This window comes from Ictidomys tridecemlineatus, chromosome 2, assembly GCF_052094955.1.
Source record: "Ictidomys tridecemlineatus isolate mIctTri1 chromosome 2, mIctTri1.hap1, whole genome shotgun sequence".
In the NCBI taxonomy this organism is placed as follows: Eukaryota; Metazoa; Chordata; class Mammalia; order Rodentia; family Sciuridae; genus Ictidomys; species Ictidomys tridecemlineatus.
Window position 1 is genome coordinate 173,216,275 of NC_135478.1, and position 16,210 is coordinate 173,232,484.

The following is a 16,210-nucleotide window of genomic DNA, read 5'->3' on the forward strand; positions in this document are numbered from 1 at the left end:
TTTTTCATTTCTTCCTTTCCTTCCCTCCAATTTAAATAAAACCAAATTTATATAAGCCTGAAATAGCCATTAATTTGTATCACCTGTAGTATAAAATTAACAACCACAATTTAAATGATTATATTATTTTCCCTTACTTTTAAAAATGGTGAGTCTTCCAACATGTCAAGAAATTCAGGGAAGTAATCTCCCACTTCTTCATCAACTGCTCCCACCAAGCTTATTTGTCGCATTGGGCCAGCTCTGTAAGTACCATGAGAATATGTTCTTTTTACCTGAAGAATATGAATTTAATAACAAGTTACACATAAGATAATGCTTGCTATCAATGTGTAATAATAAATTATACTGTCTCAATGTTAAGAATATATGAAGCAAGAAAAGCAAAACAAAAAGCATTATTAACTAAAACAAATAGTTTATTTAATGTAAACCCTACATTAAACCTAGCTATTTCGTTCTCCAACTATTATTATACATAGCTTATGGAAACAGTTCAGATAAACAAAATAATTCTAGAGAACTGACTATAACATCTCTTTAGGACATAAGAGTTCATTATTCAATCTACAATAGCACTGAAATTATATTCAAAAGTTGATATACCTGCATTTTTCTAAATTTATTGCTCATATGTTATCAGATTTTAAGTTACCATCTGAAAAAGTTACAAAAACCATTACTAGTGGTTTCTATGTCTAAAATGTCACAAAGGATGATCTTCTTATCTAGATCACAACATACTACTTTGTAGCCAGTTTGCATAATGTTAATTCCAATGAAAAACTGCTAGAAATTGAAAATCAAGAATCTCAAGCCCCAAACCTGCCTTTGCCACCTACCAGTTATGTTACCTTCAGACAAATAATTATTTAAGTTCCCTGAGATTTAGTTTACTTAACTGGAATGTTTTGCCTCAGATTTACCCTAACCCTAACCCTACTGAAGAAAAATGTAATAATTATATAAAGCCACCTGTAACAGTGCTAGCAAACTGCTGGCATTCAAACAGGCATTGATATGTGAATTTTCACAAGCATATTTGAATCCTGACAAACCCATGTGTTTTCATATATTAACACTAGTAAATAAGAGTAAAATTAATCATTAGAAAACCAATAGTTATTAACAAATTTAACATTTCTGCCCTTATAAAATTTCTGTGTTTTAAGTGAAACTTTTTTTCATAAAACAAACATTTGAGGGCAGGGGTGGAATATTGGCAATTAAACCCAGGAGTCTTTACCAGAGCCACATCCCTAGCCTTTTTATTTATTTTGAAGCAGCGTCTCCCTAAGTTGCTTAGGGCCTTACTAAGAAGCTGAGGCTAGCCTCAAACTTGAGATCCTTCTGCTTCAGCCTCTTGAGACACCTGAATTATAGGCATGCACCACTGTGCCCAGCTCAAAAACAAATTTGATGTGAAACCCTAATTATCTTCTTCTCCAAATTAATCTTTGTGGCCACTACATTTAAGAGATCAACATGTTCCAGTTTACCAAAGATTAAGCCTATTTTAAAAGTCAAAGTCTTATATCCCCAGCAAACTGGGATGGTCTACCTTTGTCACATTATGGACACACTGAAAAAGCCTCACAATCACAGCTGTTACAGTAACAATGCCCCAACATTCCTATCTCCAGAAACATGGCAATAAAAAATTAATTTTAATAGAAAATTTTGATAATGATATTAGAGTATTTTATTTTTATCACAGTTGACAATGCAGTATAATAATAATTACATTAATGTCTCAAAAAGTTTACTAATAAGGAGGAGAGAGGTGAGGAGGGAAGGGAAAAGAAAACAAAAATGAAATCAAACAACTTATATTATAAAACACAAAATTTCCAAGGTTTTGAAATATAACACTTGACTTTTAAAAGGCAACTTAAGAAGGTAATAGTTCCACTTCACACAAATAAACTGTTTATCAACTTCCTTATCTTCTTATTTAAATCAAATATCTCATCTAAGTCACTAATTCAAAGAAAGCCAGAATCAAATAAACCATTGTCACTCAAGTAGCTACTTATCACAGTATCAACAATGATCAATTAAATTATGTGAGCACTTTATCATGGGTGGGAGTGGGTAGCCTTGAGAATTTTTAGTGAGTGAATTCTTCTAAAATGCTAAACACAATTCAATTTACAAGCTCTCTAAAAAAACAGCTTTAAACACACCTTTAAAGTAAAACCAAATGGACTGTTATCAACTGGTCCTCTCTTCCAAGGGAGTATATATAGCAATTCAATACATGCAAACAACATGTACTGAACAACAAAGAAAGAATGCTCTCCGATGTGAATGTTAGAAGAAATTTAGGGGTCAAAGATAATCCTCTTTAGAGGATTATCTTTGACCCCTAAAGAAACAAGTCTGAAATCAGAACAGTCAATGTATCTAGTATGTATAATGAGGTTATACATGAAATAATTCATTTCTCAAATAACTGACACAGTTGCATTCTACCCTAGGTATTGTCATGCAATTAAGATAACTATTTCTATTCTACCAAAAATATGCCATTATGAAACCATAGAAAAATAGGGGAGAAGCAAAATTAATAATCAGAAAACCAAAACTACTTATCAACAAATTTAATAGTCAGCCTTATTAAAAGTAAAATTTCTGTGTTTTAAATACAAGAATATGTATCATTAAGTAACATAAAATAATTGGTAAAACACCTTGGGTGATAACAATATAAATGCAGGTGGAATGAAATGAACATCATAACCCTAAGTACATGTATGAAGACACAAGTGGTGTGACTCTACTTTGTGAAAAACCAGAGACGTGAAAAATTGTGCTCTATATATGTACTATGAGTTGAAATGCATTCTGCTGTCATGTAAAACAAAATAAATAAATTTAAATATATATAAATTATATGTTCTGTCATAACTCAAGTGCTTTTACTAACTTTGATTTAATCAGATGTTCCTATTTGAAGTTAGAAGAGTTGTTTTATTACTCAGGAGACAGGGCAGAAGTGGGTCCCAAGTTTGAGGCCAGCCTTATCATTTGACAAGACTCTGTCTCAAAATAAAAAATTAAAAAGGAGCTAAGAATGTGGCTCAGCAGTAGAGTGCCCCTAGGTTCAATCCCTAGTACCACAAAAAATAAAAAGAATGATTGTTTCATTGATCAAAGGTACATAATGGACCTAGCCATCTCATTTCATTCAAATTTTACACTTACATTAATATCCTCTCAAATTTACAAATGTTCCTTAAAAAAATACAATGAGTGCTGGGGTTGTGGCTCAATGGTAGAGCACTTGCCTAAGCATGTGTGAGGCACTAGATTCGATCCTCAGCACCACATATAAATAAATGAGTAAAATAAAGGTCCATCAACAATTTCAAAAAATATCTTTAAAAATACAATGAGGGGGGCTGTGGCTGTGGCTCAAGTGGTAGCTCGCTTGCCTGTCATGCATGCGGCCAGGGTTCGATCCTCAGCACCACATACAAACAAAGATGTTGTGTCCACCAAAAATTAAAAAATAAATATTAAAATTCTCTCTTTCTCTAAAAAAAAAAAAAATACGAGGGGCTGGGGATATAGCTCAGTTGGCAGAGTGCTTGCCTCACATGCATAAGGTCCTGGGTTCAATCCCCACCACCCAAAATAAATAAATAAATAAAATACATATCTAAATTAGTATAGACCTAAACACTAAAAACTTTAACAGACTGAATAAAGTAGAACTTATTTTCCCCCTATCCTATGTTCAGTTTGGGACCATTTAAAAAGAAACTTTTTTTTTTTTTTTTTTTTAGTTTTCAGCAGACACACATCTTTGTTTGTATGTGGTGCTGAGGATCGAACTCGGGCCGCACACATGCCAGGCGAGCACGCTACCACTTGAGCCATATCCCCAGCCCAAGAAACTAATTTTTGAGCCTTTTAAAATACGGTCTTCTTCAAATTCATAAATATTCCAAAGGATTTTGGGGAAAGCCTAAATTTTAAAAATAAAATAATGCAGATTTTATGAGAATTATATTCAGAAATATCCTAATAGAATTTTGGGGGTTAATTTTTTCCTAACTCATGGCAAATACATACATATTTATATACAAAGTTCACATGCACACTTAATGGTAGGTCTCTCTCCATCTTAACCAAATGTGTTAAAACTGTAAAGTAGATCCTTGTTACCCACGATTGAAACCCAAGGTAAAATCTTCTTAGGGAATTCCAAGGAAAAAAACTGCATTCTTAGCTATCATGTTTAAAACAAAATAGTAATTTTCTTTCAAGACATTTATTCTCCAAGTATTATACTCTAATAAACCAACTAGATAGGTACAAATATATTTAAATTTTAAAATAAATTTGAGGCTGAGGCAGAAGATTACAGTTTGAGGTCAGTCTGGGCAACTTAGCAAAGACCATGTCTCAAAATAAACATTTTTAAAAGGGCTGGAAGTATAGCTCAGAGGTAGAACATTCCTGAGTTCAACAACTAGTGCAAAAATTCTAAATTTAAAAATTATATTAAAAAAGAAACACACCAGATTATAAAAACTATACATATGGATCCTCTTATTAATTTAAGTATACATCTCTCAAAAAGAAACAGAAGACAGGCATGATACACTTGATGTATTTTTGCAAAAGCTTATATTTAAACAGTGCCTTTTAGAAAAGATGTAACATTTTTGTAGGGGCTACCAGGGATTGAACCAGGGTACTTAACCACCAGCCACATCCCCAGCTCTTTTTTTATGTTTTATTTTGAGATAAGGCCTCACTAAATTGCTAAGGCTGGCCTTGAATTTAAAATCCTCCAGCCTCAGCCTTCTGAACTGCTGGGATTTCAGACATGTGCCATCAAACCCAGAAAGATATAACATTTTTAATCTAAATCTTCCTATAGTCTATCCCACACCACCCAAAAATAAAAACTGCTACAAAAACAGCTGCATTTTCAATTTTCTTTTCTATAATCTCTACAAATGTTACAAAAGATAGAAAAAGCAAGTAGGAGGCTTCTTGTATCCATTGCCAGTAAGTATCAATAACAAAATCTCATGAATTTAGTTAACAAAAAATGAATTAAATTATATTTAAACTAAAATTCTATTCATCATTCCTCACATAAAGTAATCTTTAAATTAAAAAGCAATCTTTACCTGGGCATGGTGGCACACGCCTGCAATTCAAGCTACTCAGGAGGCTGAGGCAGGATTGCAAATTCAAGGCCAGCCTAGGCAACTTAGCAAGATCCCTATCTCAAAATAAAATTTCAAAAGGATTGGGGCTATGACTAAAAAGCAGGGTATTTGTCTAGCATTTTTCAAAACCCTGGGTTTAACCCTAATACTGCTAATAGGGGTGTGTGTGGGTGTGTGTGTGTGTGTGTGTTAGTTATTCGGAGATCTGCTTGCTACAAAAAGAAAAAAGCAGCCTTGGGGCTGGGATTTAGGCTCAGTGGTAGAGTGCTTGCCTCACACATGTGAGGCACTGGGTTAGATCTTCAACACCACAGAAAAATAAATGAACAAAATAAAGATATTGTGTCCATCTACAACTAAAAAGAAAAAAAATTAAAAGAAAAAGGCAGCCTTTCTACCAGGAAATAACTTCACCAAAACTAAATCTACAAGAATTAATAGTGTTTTATTAACCTGTAAAGATTGCAGCAATAAAGAAGTAAATACAGTTAATAAGGAATTTTTTTAAAAAACATGAAGAATGAATTTTGTTAAACAATTTGCTATTTCTCAAAAATGTATTCCCCAAAAGGGAATTCTGTAACAAAATAAGTTTGGAAAATCCTTTTCACTGCCGAGGTTTGCCATACACATTGACTATTAAAATCTCTGATAAGTCTCATAGCAAATAAATATAACTTACTTGGTCTAGTATTATACAAACTATTTTGACTTCAAAACCTGTGTCTTATAGTTGTTTTAGTGTACTTATCAATATTCTAAGATTAAAAAGAAGTTCCTCAGGATAATGATTCATAAAAAATACAAATGATAGACACATTTTTAACATTTATCAGCATCAATTTGAAGAAAACTCAAAAATTGGATAATTATTCGATTCAAAAATCAAAGTAAGGTAGAAAGTGGTTCAACTCTGCTGTGTTTGGTTGGTTGGTTTTTATGGGGGTAGGGGAGTAAGAGGAGTCCCTTATTTTTAAAAAGGAGACCTGCTCATTAAGTTCTTTATGTTACAATCTAAACATCAGACATAAAAGAGTGTGCCAGAAGAGGGAGCCATTTCTCCACAACATCTGGCACATATTTTCAAATCAAACTACAAATAAGTGATGACATTTAATCAATGTCATTTCAAAAATATCCAAAAAAACTTCAACTGAAATACAAATTAAATTATTAGTGAAAATACTTGGGAATGATATTGAGCCAAATTACACTATTATATCATGCATATAATTATAATGCACCAATAAAATATGGAAAAAATAAGAATAAAATTATTGTTATCTACCTTTTTAAATTAATACAATAATAGAAGAAAAAAGCTTTCTCAGTTATAGCATCTGGTGCTACCATGATAACATTCTGTAGACCAGCTCCTAAGTAGTTGAGGAGGATATAGCAGGCACAACTGGTCAAAATGAAAATTTTCTAACAAGGCAAGCAATGTTTCAAAGATGGCACAAACTGTTATACTGACCTAACGCTGTGAATGGCCCCAATGTAAATTCAATAAATGTTACTTTCTTCTCAGCAGTTCTGCACACAAACAGGTCTAACCGATCAGATCAGATTTAGTAACAGCCATTATTAAAATAGTTAAAGTTCTGACATTAGTTACCTGAGAACCTAGACAAAATAAAAATAAGATTTAGGGCACTGAATTGGGGGAAGGATGGAATAAACTAGCTACAGTTTTCATATTTTCACAGTTCTTATATAGTAAGTGTTACTTTAGGGTAGAGTGAAAGAAGAGAAATTTCATTTATTTCTTGACAAAAAACTCCTGTTCTAATAAACTTTTAAAAATATTCCTTATCATCTAGGACACAGGAACACAATAAATGTCTGAATGAATATCCGAATGAAATAGAGATGGAAGAAAAACTAGGACATATGTATAATAAATTACAAATAACCACAAATCTTTCCCAATGCTTATACCTGTGAAATTGACTATGTCACTCCTATCATCAAGAAGTAAAGCATAAGAATTATGCCCCATCTAATTCAAATGTAAAATAAATAAATAAATAAATAAAGGCCAAAAAAAAAGTAAAGCATAGGGACTGGGGTTGTGGCTCAGCGGTAGAGTGCTCGCCTAGCATGTGAGAGGCCCTGGGTTTGATTCTCAGCACCACATAAACACAAATAAACAAAATAAAGGTATTGGGTCCAACTACAACTAAAATAGATTTCAAGTCCAAAGCAAGGTCATGAGTTCAAGCTTCAGTACAGAAAGTAAAAAGAAGAGGAATAAAAAAAAGAGAAAGAGAAAAGAAGGAAGGAATGGAGAGGAGAATAAGGAGAAAAAAGAAATGGAGTGTATTTCCCTACTAATTTCTACAAATCTGGCTGCCATGACTTCCTTTGAATAAATCCAACTCAAGAGAAAGATTGTACACTGGGAATCACACTCTGTGATACCCAACACCATGTGAATGAGCCCAGAAGAACCTCATTTAACCTGGATAATGAGATAAAAATATCCATAACCCAGCTAACAAATACTTTCAGGCAACCTTCAAGATTACAGATTAAGATGGAAAATAGGATTACACAAGTAAAAAGAATTCCAAAACCAAGGACTAAAAACAGGAATATCTTGATCCTTTGTTAGGGTTGTATGTAAGTGTGTGTACATTTATATTTTATATAAGTATCTCACATTAACATGAATTCAAGGAAAGCCAGGTATAGTGGTGCACAACTATAATCCTAGCAACTCAGGTGGCTGAAGCGGGACAATTCTAAGTTTGAGGCCAGCCCCAACAACTCTGTGAAATTCTGTCTCAAAATTAAAAAATTAGGGCTGGGGATATGGCTCAAGTGGTAGCGCGCTCGCCTGGCATGTGTGTGGCCCAGGTTCGATCCTCAGCACCACACACAATACAAAGATGTTGTGTCCGCCAAAAACTAAAAAATAAATATTAAAAAAAATTCTCTCAAAAAAAATTAAAATAAAAAACAAGATCTGAGAAGAGAATCATGAGTTCAAAGCCAGTCTCAGCAACTTAACAAGGCCCTAAACAACTCAGAAAGACCATGTCTCCAAAAAGGGATGGGGATGTGGCTCAGTGGTTAAACGCCCTGGGTTCAATCCCTCATATTTCCCTGCCCACCCCCCCAAAAAAAACACACAAAAACAGAAGGGCTGGGGATGCAGCTCAGGTATAAAGCACTCCTGTGTTCAATCCCCCATACCAAAAAAAATAAAAATAAAAAACCATGTATTTAAGAACAAAAGTGAGTATTTGTGAAAACAACTAAAGTAATATAGAGATAAATATTATTGCTATAAAGATCATAGATATAAATAATTTATCAGCTTTTTGTTGCCATAGAATTCAGGGCAAACCATTTTGGTTGCCCTGATTTTAATTAAAACAACAACAACAACAAAAAAAAAAAAAACCAGAAAACTGAAAAGTAGGCTTATGACAATACACATTTAGCATGAACTTGGTTTGGGTTCCACAAGCCATTAGTAGCCAGGGCCTTCACTGCACAATCTTGGAGATGTCATTCACATCATTGTGAATGATTGCAGTACCTAACTTCTAACATTATAAACAGCAGTCTTGTTGGTGGTAGTGATTCTCTGTGGGTCTGATTCAAACTTAACCACACGAAAAACTGTCTTGAAAATTCAACTGTTATTTATAACATTCCAAGCTTCACTACTTATATGTTAAAAATTAAAATGAGAAGACACAAAATATATATTGTAACATTATTACAGGTACTTTCATTCATTTTTAAAGTGCTAATTACAAATATCCTCATTACCATTATCATGAATTTCTCTAATGCTACTAAATGTATTTTTCAGACTAACATTAAATAAGAATAAAGATCAGATTCACAACTTTCTTTTTAAAAAAATTTTTAAATTTTTTTATAGTTGTCAATGGACCTTTATTTTATTTATTTATATGTGGTGCTGAGATTTGAACCCAGTATCTCATACATGCTAGGCAAGGTTCTACCACTGAGCTACAACCCTAGCCTCCACAACCTTCCTAACAACTCCACTCACACATTCTTTGAGAAGAAACAACTGGCTCAAAGTCACTTAGTGCTAGATTGTATGTCAATTACTTTATTTGTTTCTTCATTGCTAAAACTATAATAAACATTAAATGAGTTATTACATATAGAATGCTTAGAATAGTCATTGGCACAGTCAGGATTTAATAAATGGCAGAAAGTATTACTATAAGCTAGGCTTAATTCTGCCACCCAACCCAGGTGAAATTTCATACAAGCTACTAAACATTCTGGAATTCTACAAAATGACCTGCCTAATATTTAAAAATACTTAAATTCCAGTTCTCAAATATGTTACACTAGTAAATAATTTCCCCATACACACATTAAAATTTTAAATACTGCTATATTTTCTAGGCTACTTGGTAACTATAGAATATATACCAAGCATACAATTAGGAGTAGGGATCCTGATATGTGTGGATGTGACTGAACATCCAAAGTATCATTTAAAGTGGAGACTACATCTTGAACATCAATCAACAAAAATATACTGAAAATAAGGAAAAGAACCATGAGTGAAATTTTGTTCTGCTGGCACTTCTGAGAAATGGAAAAAGAATGAAGTAATTTCTCTCTCTGTTAGCTTATCTGTGAGTAGAGAGAGACAGTACTAAATACTGAGTAAGACCCCTGAGATTTTCTTTACATTTTTTCCTTCTTCTAAATGTTCTAGAATGTTGTCCACAATTACTGTTTTTAAATACCATGGACTGCAGTACCAATAAATGTAAGAATTGGCCAATCTCCTAGCATAAACAAGCTCTAATCTGAGGATGGATGACAATGGCAATGGCTTTTAGATGGGCCCACATTCACTTTCAAGAACCAATAAACTCAATTGTCTCTGCTTTCTAGAATAATGTTATACACTATAGAGAAGGGCAGGAAATGGAAATTAGTTCAATACATGCACAATTTTCTCACATAATTACAATAAGTAGTGGTTCCTTTGTACACAATATATTTAATAGCCAACATTTATTTAGCACCCAATAATAGATCCAGTACTAAGCAGTTGAAAGATATTATAAAGAAAAAGACAATTTTAGATAGGAAAACTATTTTAAGGACTAGGAAAATACATCATTAAATTCATTTCACTAAGTCCAAGATAAATTCTTGCAAGAAAAAAAAGAGGACAATAGAATTATTTCATTAGTTATCTTTAAAACACATGAGTAGAATCTGAAATTTAAAATGTTTCACATCAAGAAAATATTCTTAATACTCTCAAAAGTTTTCATTATATTTTTATCTTTTTATTTCAAACCTACAGCAAAATTAAGAACAAAGAACAGAAGTTGGTCCCCCACAAAAAATTAAAAATTATCAAAAAGAAATAAAACTAAAACCTCTTACCTGAGCATGAAAATTGGACATAGTTGTTGTCTCTATATCTTTCTTTCCCAATATCTCCATTTTCACTGGTGAATTGGGAAAATTAAATGAAAAGTAGTCTAAAAAGTCAGGTAAATAAGTAGCTGCCCCATGAACAATACCCATTACATAAAAAGCTGCAGAGTTTTCATTTTCACTGAACACTAGACCCACAAACTCTTCTGCAAACCTTTCCATCTCCATAGGAGACAGGTGGGAAAGTTCATTGCTGTAAGCATGGATAACTGATGCACCTCCATTAGGCTGGTGCTCAATATGAATGAGCTGTTTGAACTCCAAAGTGTCCAATCTTTTGAGGATATTCTGAACTCGTGGCTCTTTTAATGAGACAAATGGAAACTCACTGTTCTCTGGAATTTTGGAGTCATAATTCTTGGTATCCAAATTCTTTCCAATGTAATCCTTTAAGTTATCATTTAAGATACCTTTGGCTTCTTGATCTTCAACATCAGATAGCAATCCTGAGCAAATAGTCTGAATAGATTTGCTATACATTTTTGGACGCTTCCGTTTTTCATTCTCTTTGTGTTTCTTTTTCTTTTTCTTCTTTACCTTTTTAATTTGTAAGTCTTCTACATTTGTTTTTTGTTTCTCCTTCCCACCTGTAGGGAAAAAATATTTTTGAAATTCCATATTTTACTTATTTAAAGAAACATGCTTTAGAAACTGTTTTATAATAAATAAGAAGTTTACATCTGAAAATTTACTCAGAATTAGTTTTCTATTTAGGACTTATTTTAAACAGTGTTGACAATCAAAATTTAGTTGATTTTTCTTATTCTCTCTTTCTCTACATACACACACATAACCCATACATACACTCTACAGAGGAAGGGTTAGGACCAAATTACAACTAATGATATGGCCCATCCTTTGGAAACACAGCAGATGCTCAATCAGTGTTTACTGCAATAATGAAGTGAATAAATGTTTCAGAAAGTATAATCTTCAAATCTTAAGGACAAAATTCAAAAACAAAAAGTTAAACAATGCTAAAACTAATAATACCATCCAGAGATTTCCTGTTATATACATTACTAATTTTACTTTATCTCCACTCTTAAAAATTGTATCCAGATGCCAACGAAATTTATAAATCAACAAAGTGGAAAATAACAGCGTAAGTTTAACAGCAATTCCTTAACTTTTTATTTACTCTTTAGTAAACCACTCTTTGTCTAAAATGGGTTATTTTAAATCTACCAAATTTTACAAAGTTCCAAGTGAAGATCCAACAAAGTGCCACAAAGGAGATGACAAAATGATCTCTCATATCCTAAGCTCAAGGGCCATTCACGTGCTAGTAAAGAGATAAATAAAAAGGTGAAGGAGAAAGACTGGTACCTTACAAACTGCATAGAAAGGAGTTTCTATAAACAAAAGCAAGTGGACTCTGGGCTCAGAAATTCAAAGGAAAAAAAAGTAATTCACACAGTTACTGAATCTAAGTATACATAAAAAGCATTTAACATTATCACAGTATATCCATTTCTGTATAATAAGAAGAAAAACAAAAAAAATAAAACAACCTTACAAGAAAATATTGTTTCCCAACATGGGGAAAAAAATATTAAGCTAACAGTTGGGAAATGACATTATTTCCATCTATTAACTTTGTTTTGTTTTTGTGTGTGTGTGTGGTGCTGGGAATTGAACTCAGGGCCTTATGCATGTGAGGCAAGCACTCTACCAACTGAGATATATCCCCAGCCCTATTAACTTTGTTTTTACAGATAAGCTGCCATGCATAAAATTCTCCCCACTTGCCTCTTCACATAAATTTTTCCACCTTCACATCTCTTATTTCTTCCTCTTTTCAGTGAGACATTCTATTTTCATAAGTAACTCTCTCCTACCAACTCCAAAAAACCTTGCTTAGTAAATTTCTCTCTTCTTCTGACCACTAAACTTCTCATAAAGAACCATCTATGTCCAGTGTCTTTCCTTTATTACCTTACCATTCTTATTGCTTAACTTCTGCTTATTTCTGGTTCTACTTTAGTCTACCCAAACTTGCTTTTCCAAAATTTCCAAAGAGCAAATCCAGCATTTTCTCATATCATCTTCCTGATCTTTGTGTGATTTGACAGAATTATCCAGTATGTCCTTAATTACTTTGGTCTTTCTTGATACCACTATCCTAATTTACAGTCTAGCAGTCATCTGACTGTCTCTCATCCTGAATGCCAGCAGCACATTAATCTTTCTATATTTTCTATATATTGCTTTGATCATGTTCATCCCTTGGTATAACTGCTTTCAGGGGGTCTCAATGCCAAACTATGAAGTAGTTTCCTCTTCAGTCTGGAATTCAAAGATGAAGCCCTCAAGAACTTCATGCTCACATGAAACTGCACTACTCACAATCTCTTATAAAACATATCTAGGCTTGGTTTTCTTTCTAATCCTAACAAAAGCATTTCCTCTCCTTAAAATAACCTTTGCCTTGCTCAGTACATACACTGAATTCTTTCTCATCCATCCTTTAAAGAAAACTCTTACATCGTTTCCTTCATGTTGATTTCCCTTATTTCTTCAGTTAGAAGTGAAATGGCTCCTAAGACATATAAGAAGTTATTTATTTCACTTGTAGGATATGTGTACAACACATGTTCCTCAGGACATTGTATGAGTAAAACAATGACTTTTCTATGAATTCAGAGTGATACTAAAAAGGTACTGATATTTCTTTTCCATCACTGTATTCCACAAACCATCTAATATAGAGCTACACATAAACACACGACAAATCTATGAATTAAAAGAACTATCTCACCAAAGATTATTTGAAGTTTACAGTTTTTTCCTTGCCTCCCTTTCCTTGCCTCCAATCAAGTTCTTCCACATATAAATTCCACTAAATCTTAAGCCTGGAGACAAGAAAAATCAGCTCAAGTTGACAAAAAGTCCATAAAAGGGAAGTTTAGTGTTAATAAAAAAAAAAAGGTCACTTTTAAAAATTCAGAGATGCTTCCTAAGTATGCAATGAAGAACAAAATGAGTATCACCGTGAAAAGAAAAAATAGAAATCTGTCAACATTTATTTCATAGATTTATGAAATCATAAAATGCAAAGTTAATTTCTAAAGTCTATAAGCAGTTAAAAAATATATTTGAATAATGTTAACAAATTTATCCTTGTTGTCTAAGTACAAACTATCAAAACATCAGTTTCAAGTTAATATCAACAAAATTAATAACAAAAAAATCAAATCATAATAACTCTAATGAAAGATAAAAAGTTTAGATACATAAGTAAAATACAAATAAATCAAGAAAAATAGACAGCAATGAAACAAAAAGTAGAATTTAAAAACATTTAAAGGAGACAGACAAAATTAACAGCTTACTAAACCCCACAACTAAAAATACATATAAAATTACACAAATTAAATAGTTTCCCAAAATAAAGCCTATTAAAATGGAAACACTTAACATCAACCAAATTTACACCTACAGATTTAAAAACAGAAAAGAGAATACCTGATCACTAGAACACGTTATTTTGAAATAAAATAGGCAAAAAATAAAGAGAAAATAGACACAACACTTATATTTCTTATCTGTGAGGATGAACCAAGAAAGAAATACTATAATAAAAACCAAAAAATGCAAATCCAGAATTTTCTCATATCATTTTCCTGATCTTTGTGTGATTTGACAGAATTATCCAGTATGTCCTTGATTACTTTGGTCTTTCTTGATACCACTGTCCTAATTTACAGTCTAGCAGTCATCTGTCTCTCTCTCATCCTGAATCTAGTGAAAGATTCTTACATTAAGCACAAAGGAGTTAAATTTCCATGGCAAATTACTTTGCAATTAAATATTACAGTGAGGAATTTGAAGAAAAGAGAATATACCTGAGATTGTGTGCTTGTAAAGTTGGCCCTTGGCTGGTATTTAGAAACTTGTATTTTTAAAGGATTCTCACCATTCCTGGTAACAGCTAAAATATTTACTGTCCCTAAAATATTTGTACAAACAATATGGGGTATGTTGAACACTCGTTTTCCTTCTGGAAGTCTAGAATTTTGTCTATGCTAGGCAGATGGTATCTCTATGACCAACTCCCAATAAAACCCTGGGCACTGACTCTTTAATGATCTTTCCTGGTAGACAACATTTCACATGTGTTGTTATAATTCACTGCTCAATGAATTAAATGCATCCTGTGTGACTTCTTTGAGCATACTCTTGGAAACCTGCATAAGTTTCCTGCAGGCATTGTCCCTTATGCTGTTTTTCTTTACTGATTTTACTTTGTATCCTTTCACTATAATAAATCATAGCCATGAGTACAGTTATATGCTGAGTTCTGTGAGTCCTCCCAGCAAATAGAATCTACAAGTAAGTTTGGGGAATCCCCAATGGACATAGGTATTCTTTGCATTAAACAAAACTGGGGCTTTATCATTTACTATTATATAATCTCTCTCTTTTTTTTTAGTTGTTGATAGACTTTTATTTTATTTATTTATTTATTTTTTATTGGTTGTTCAAAACATTACAAAGCTCTTGACATATCATATTTCATACATTAAATTCAAGTGGGTTATGAACTCTCATTTTTACCCCAAATACTTACTCATTTTTTTGTCTCTACATATGAAAGGCATCAGATACATATGTAGAAAATTCTAAAATACTTTGAGAAAATAGGATCACCTTAAATATCAATGTTCTCTTGTACTAAAAAGTATTTCAAGTACACATTATAAATCTATAATTCTTCAAATCAGACCCAATAAAGGTCACTGGTATGTACTTACAGCAGAAAGAATGAAATTGTTCTCTAAGTAAACTTAACTCTAAAAAAATATGAGATTAAAAGTATAAGGTTTATGGAAACACACACATGCACCAGAGCCACAGGCACATGCACATCGTAGACCACAAATATACACACAGAGAACTACAAACACACATTCATAATGTACCATAAACATACATGCACACACACAGAATCACAGAAACAGCTAGAAAGAGAGAGAGCAGACTAAGCAAAACAATCAAAAACAGAAATGCAGACACACAGCCAGTGAAAAATGAAACTCATACATAGATAGAACGACACACAAACAGTACAAATACAGCATGTATTTTTAATGAACAGTTATGAAAAATTACTTTAAAGATCAAAATCACTTTAAAAATAAAATTCACTAATATTAATTCCTACTACCAACTTTAGCATAGTTTTACATTTAAAACAGTGAAAAATACACATTACCCAGAAAACTGGATCATATTTCAAATGTGATGTAGGAAATAACATATACAACTCCACTGTATATAGAAAACAAAGTAGTAATTAGCTTAGCAATTTTCAACCTTTGGTCTTTGGAAAATAACTTTGATTTTTCACACTACAATGCTGTCACTCCTTCTGCCATGGCTAACCTACCTGTGATTTTTTTTTTTTTCCTTATACTACGGATTGAACTCAGGGATACTCAACCACTGAGCCATATACCCAGCCCTATTTTGTATTTTATTTAGAGACAGGGTCTCACTGACTTGCTAGCACCTCGCCGTTTTTGAGGCTGGTATTGAACTCATGATTCTCC

At 32.7% G+C, this 16,210-nt stretch overlaps 1 protein-coding gene across 3 annotated transcripts in view; it reads right to left on the bottom strand.

Moving 5' to 3' along the window:
* The window catches only part of Rsbn1l (round spermatid basic protein 1 like), a 70,243-nt gene that overhangs the window by 24,166 nt on the left and 29,867 nt on the right, over positions 1-16,210 (bottom strand). For all 3 annotated transcript variants that reach the window (XM_078040166.1, XM_078040165.1, XM_005319485.5), the window contains 2 exons: positions 10,602-11,242; positions 138-275 (listed from right to left, as the gene is read on the bottom strand). In XM_078040166.1, the coding sequence (XP_077896292.1) occupies positions 138-275; positions 10,602-11,242 (779 nt within the window). The remainder of the gene's footprint in view (positions 1-137; positions 276-10,601; positions 11,243-16,210) is intronic.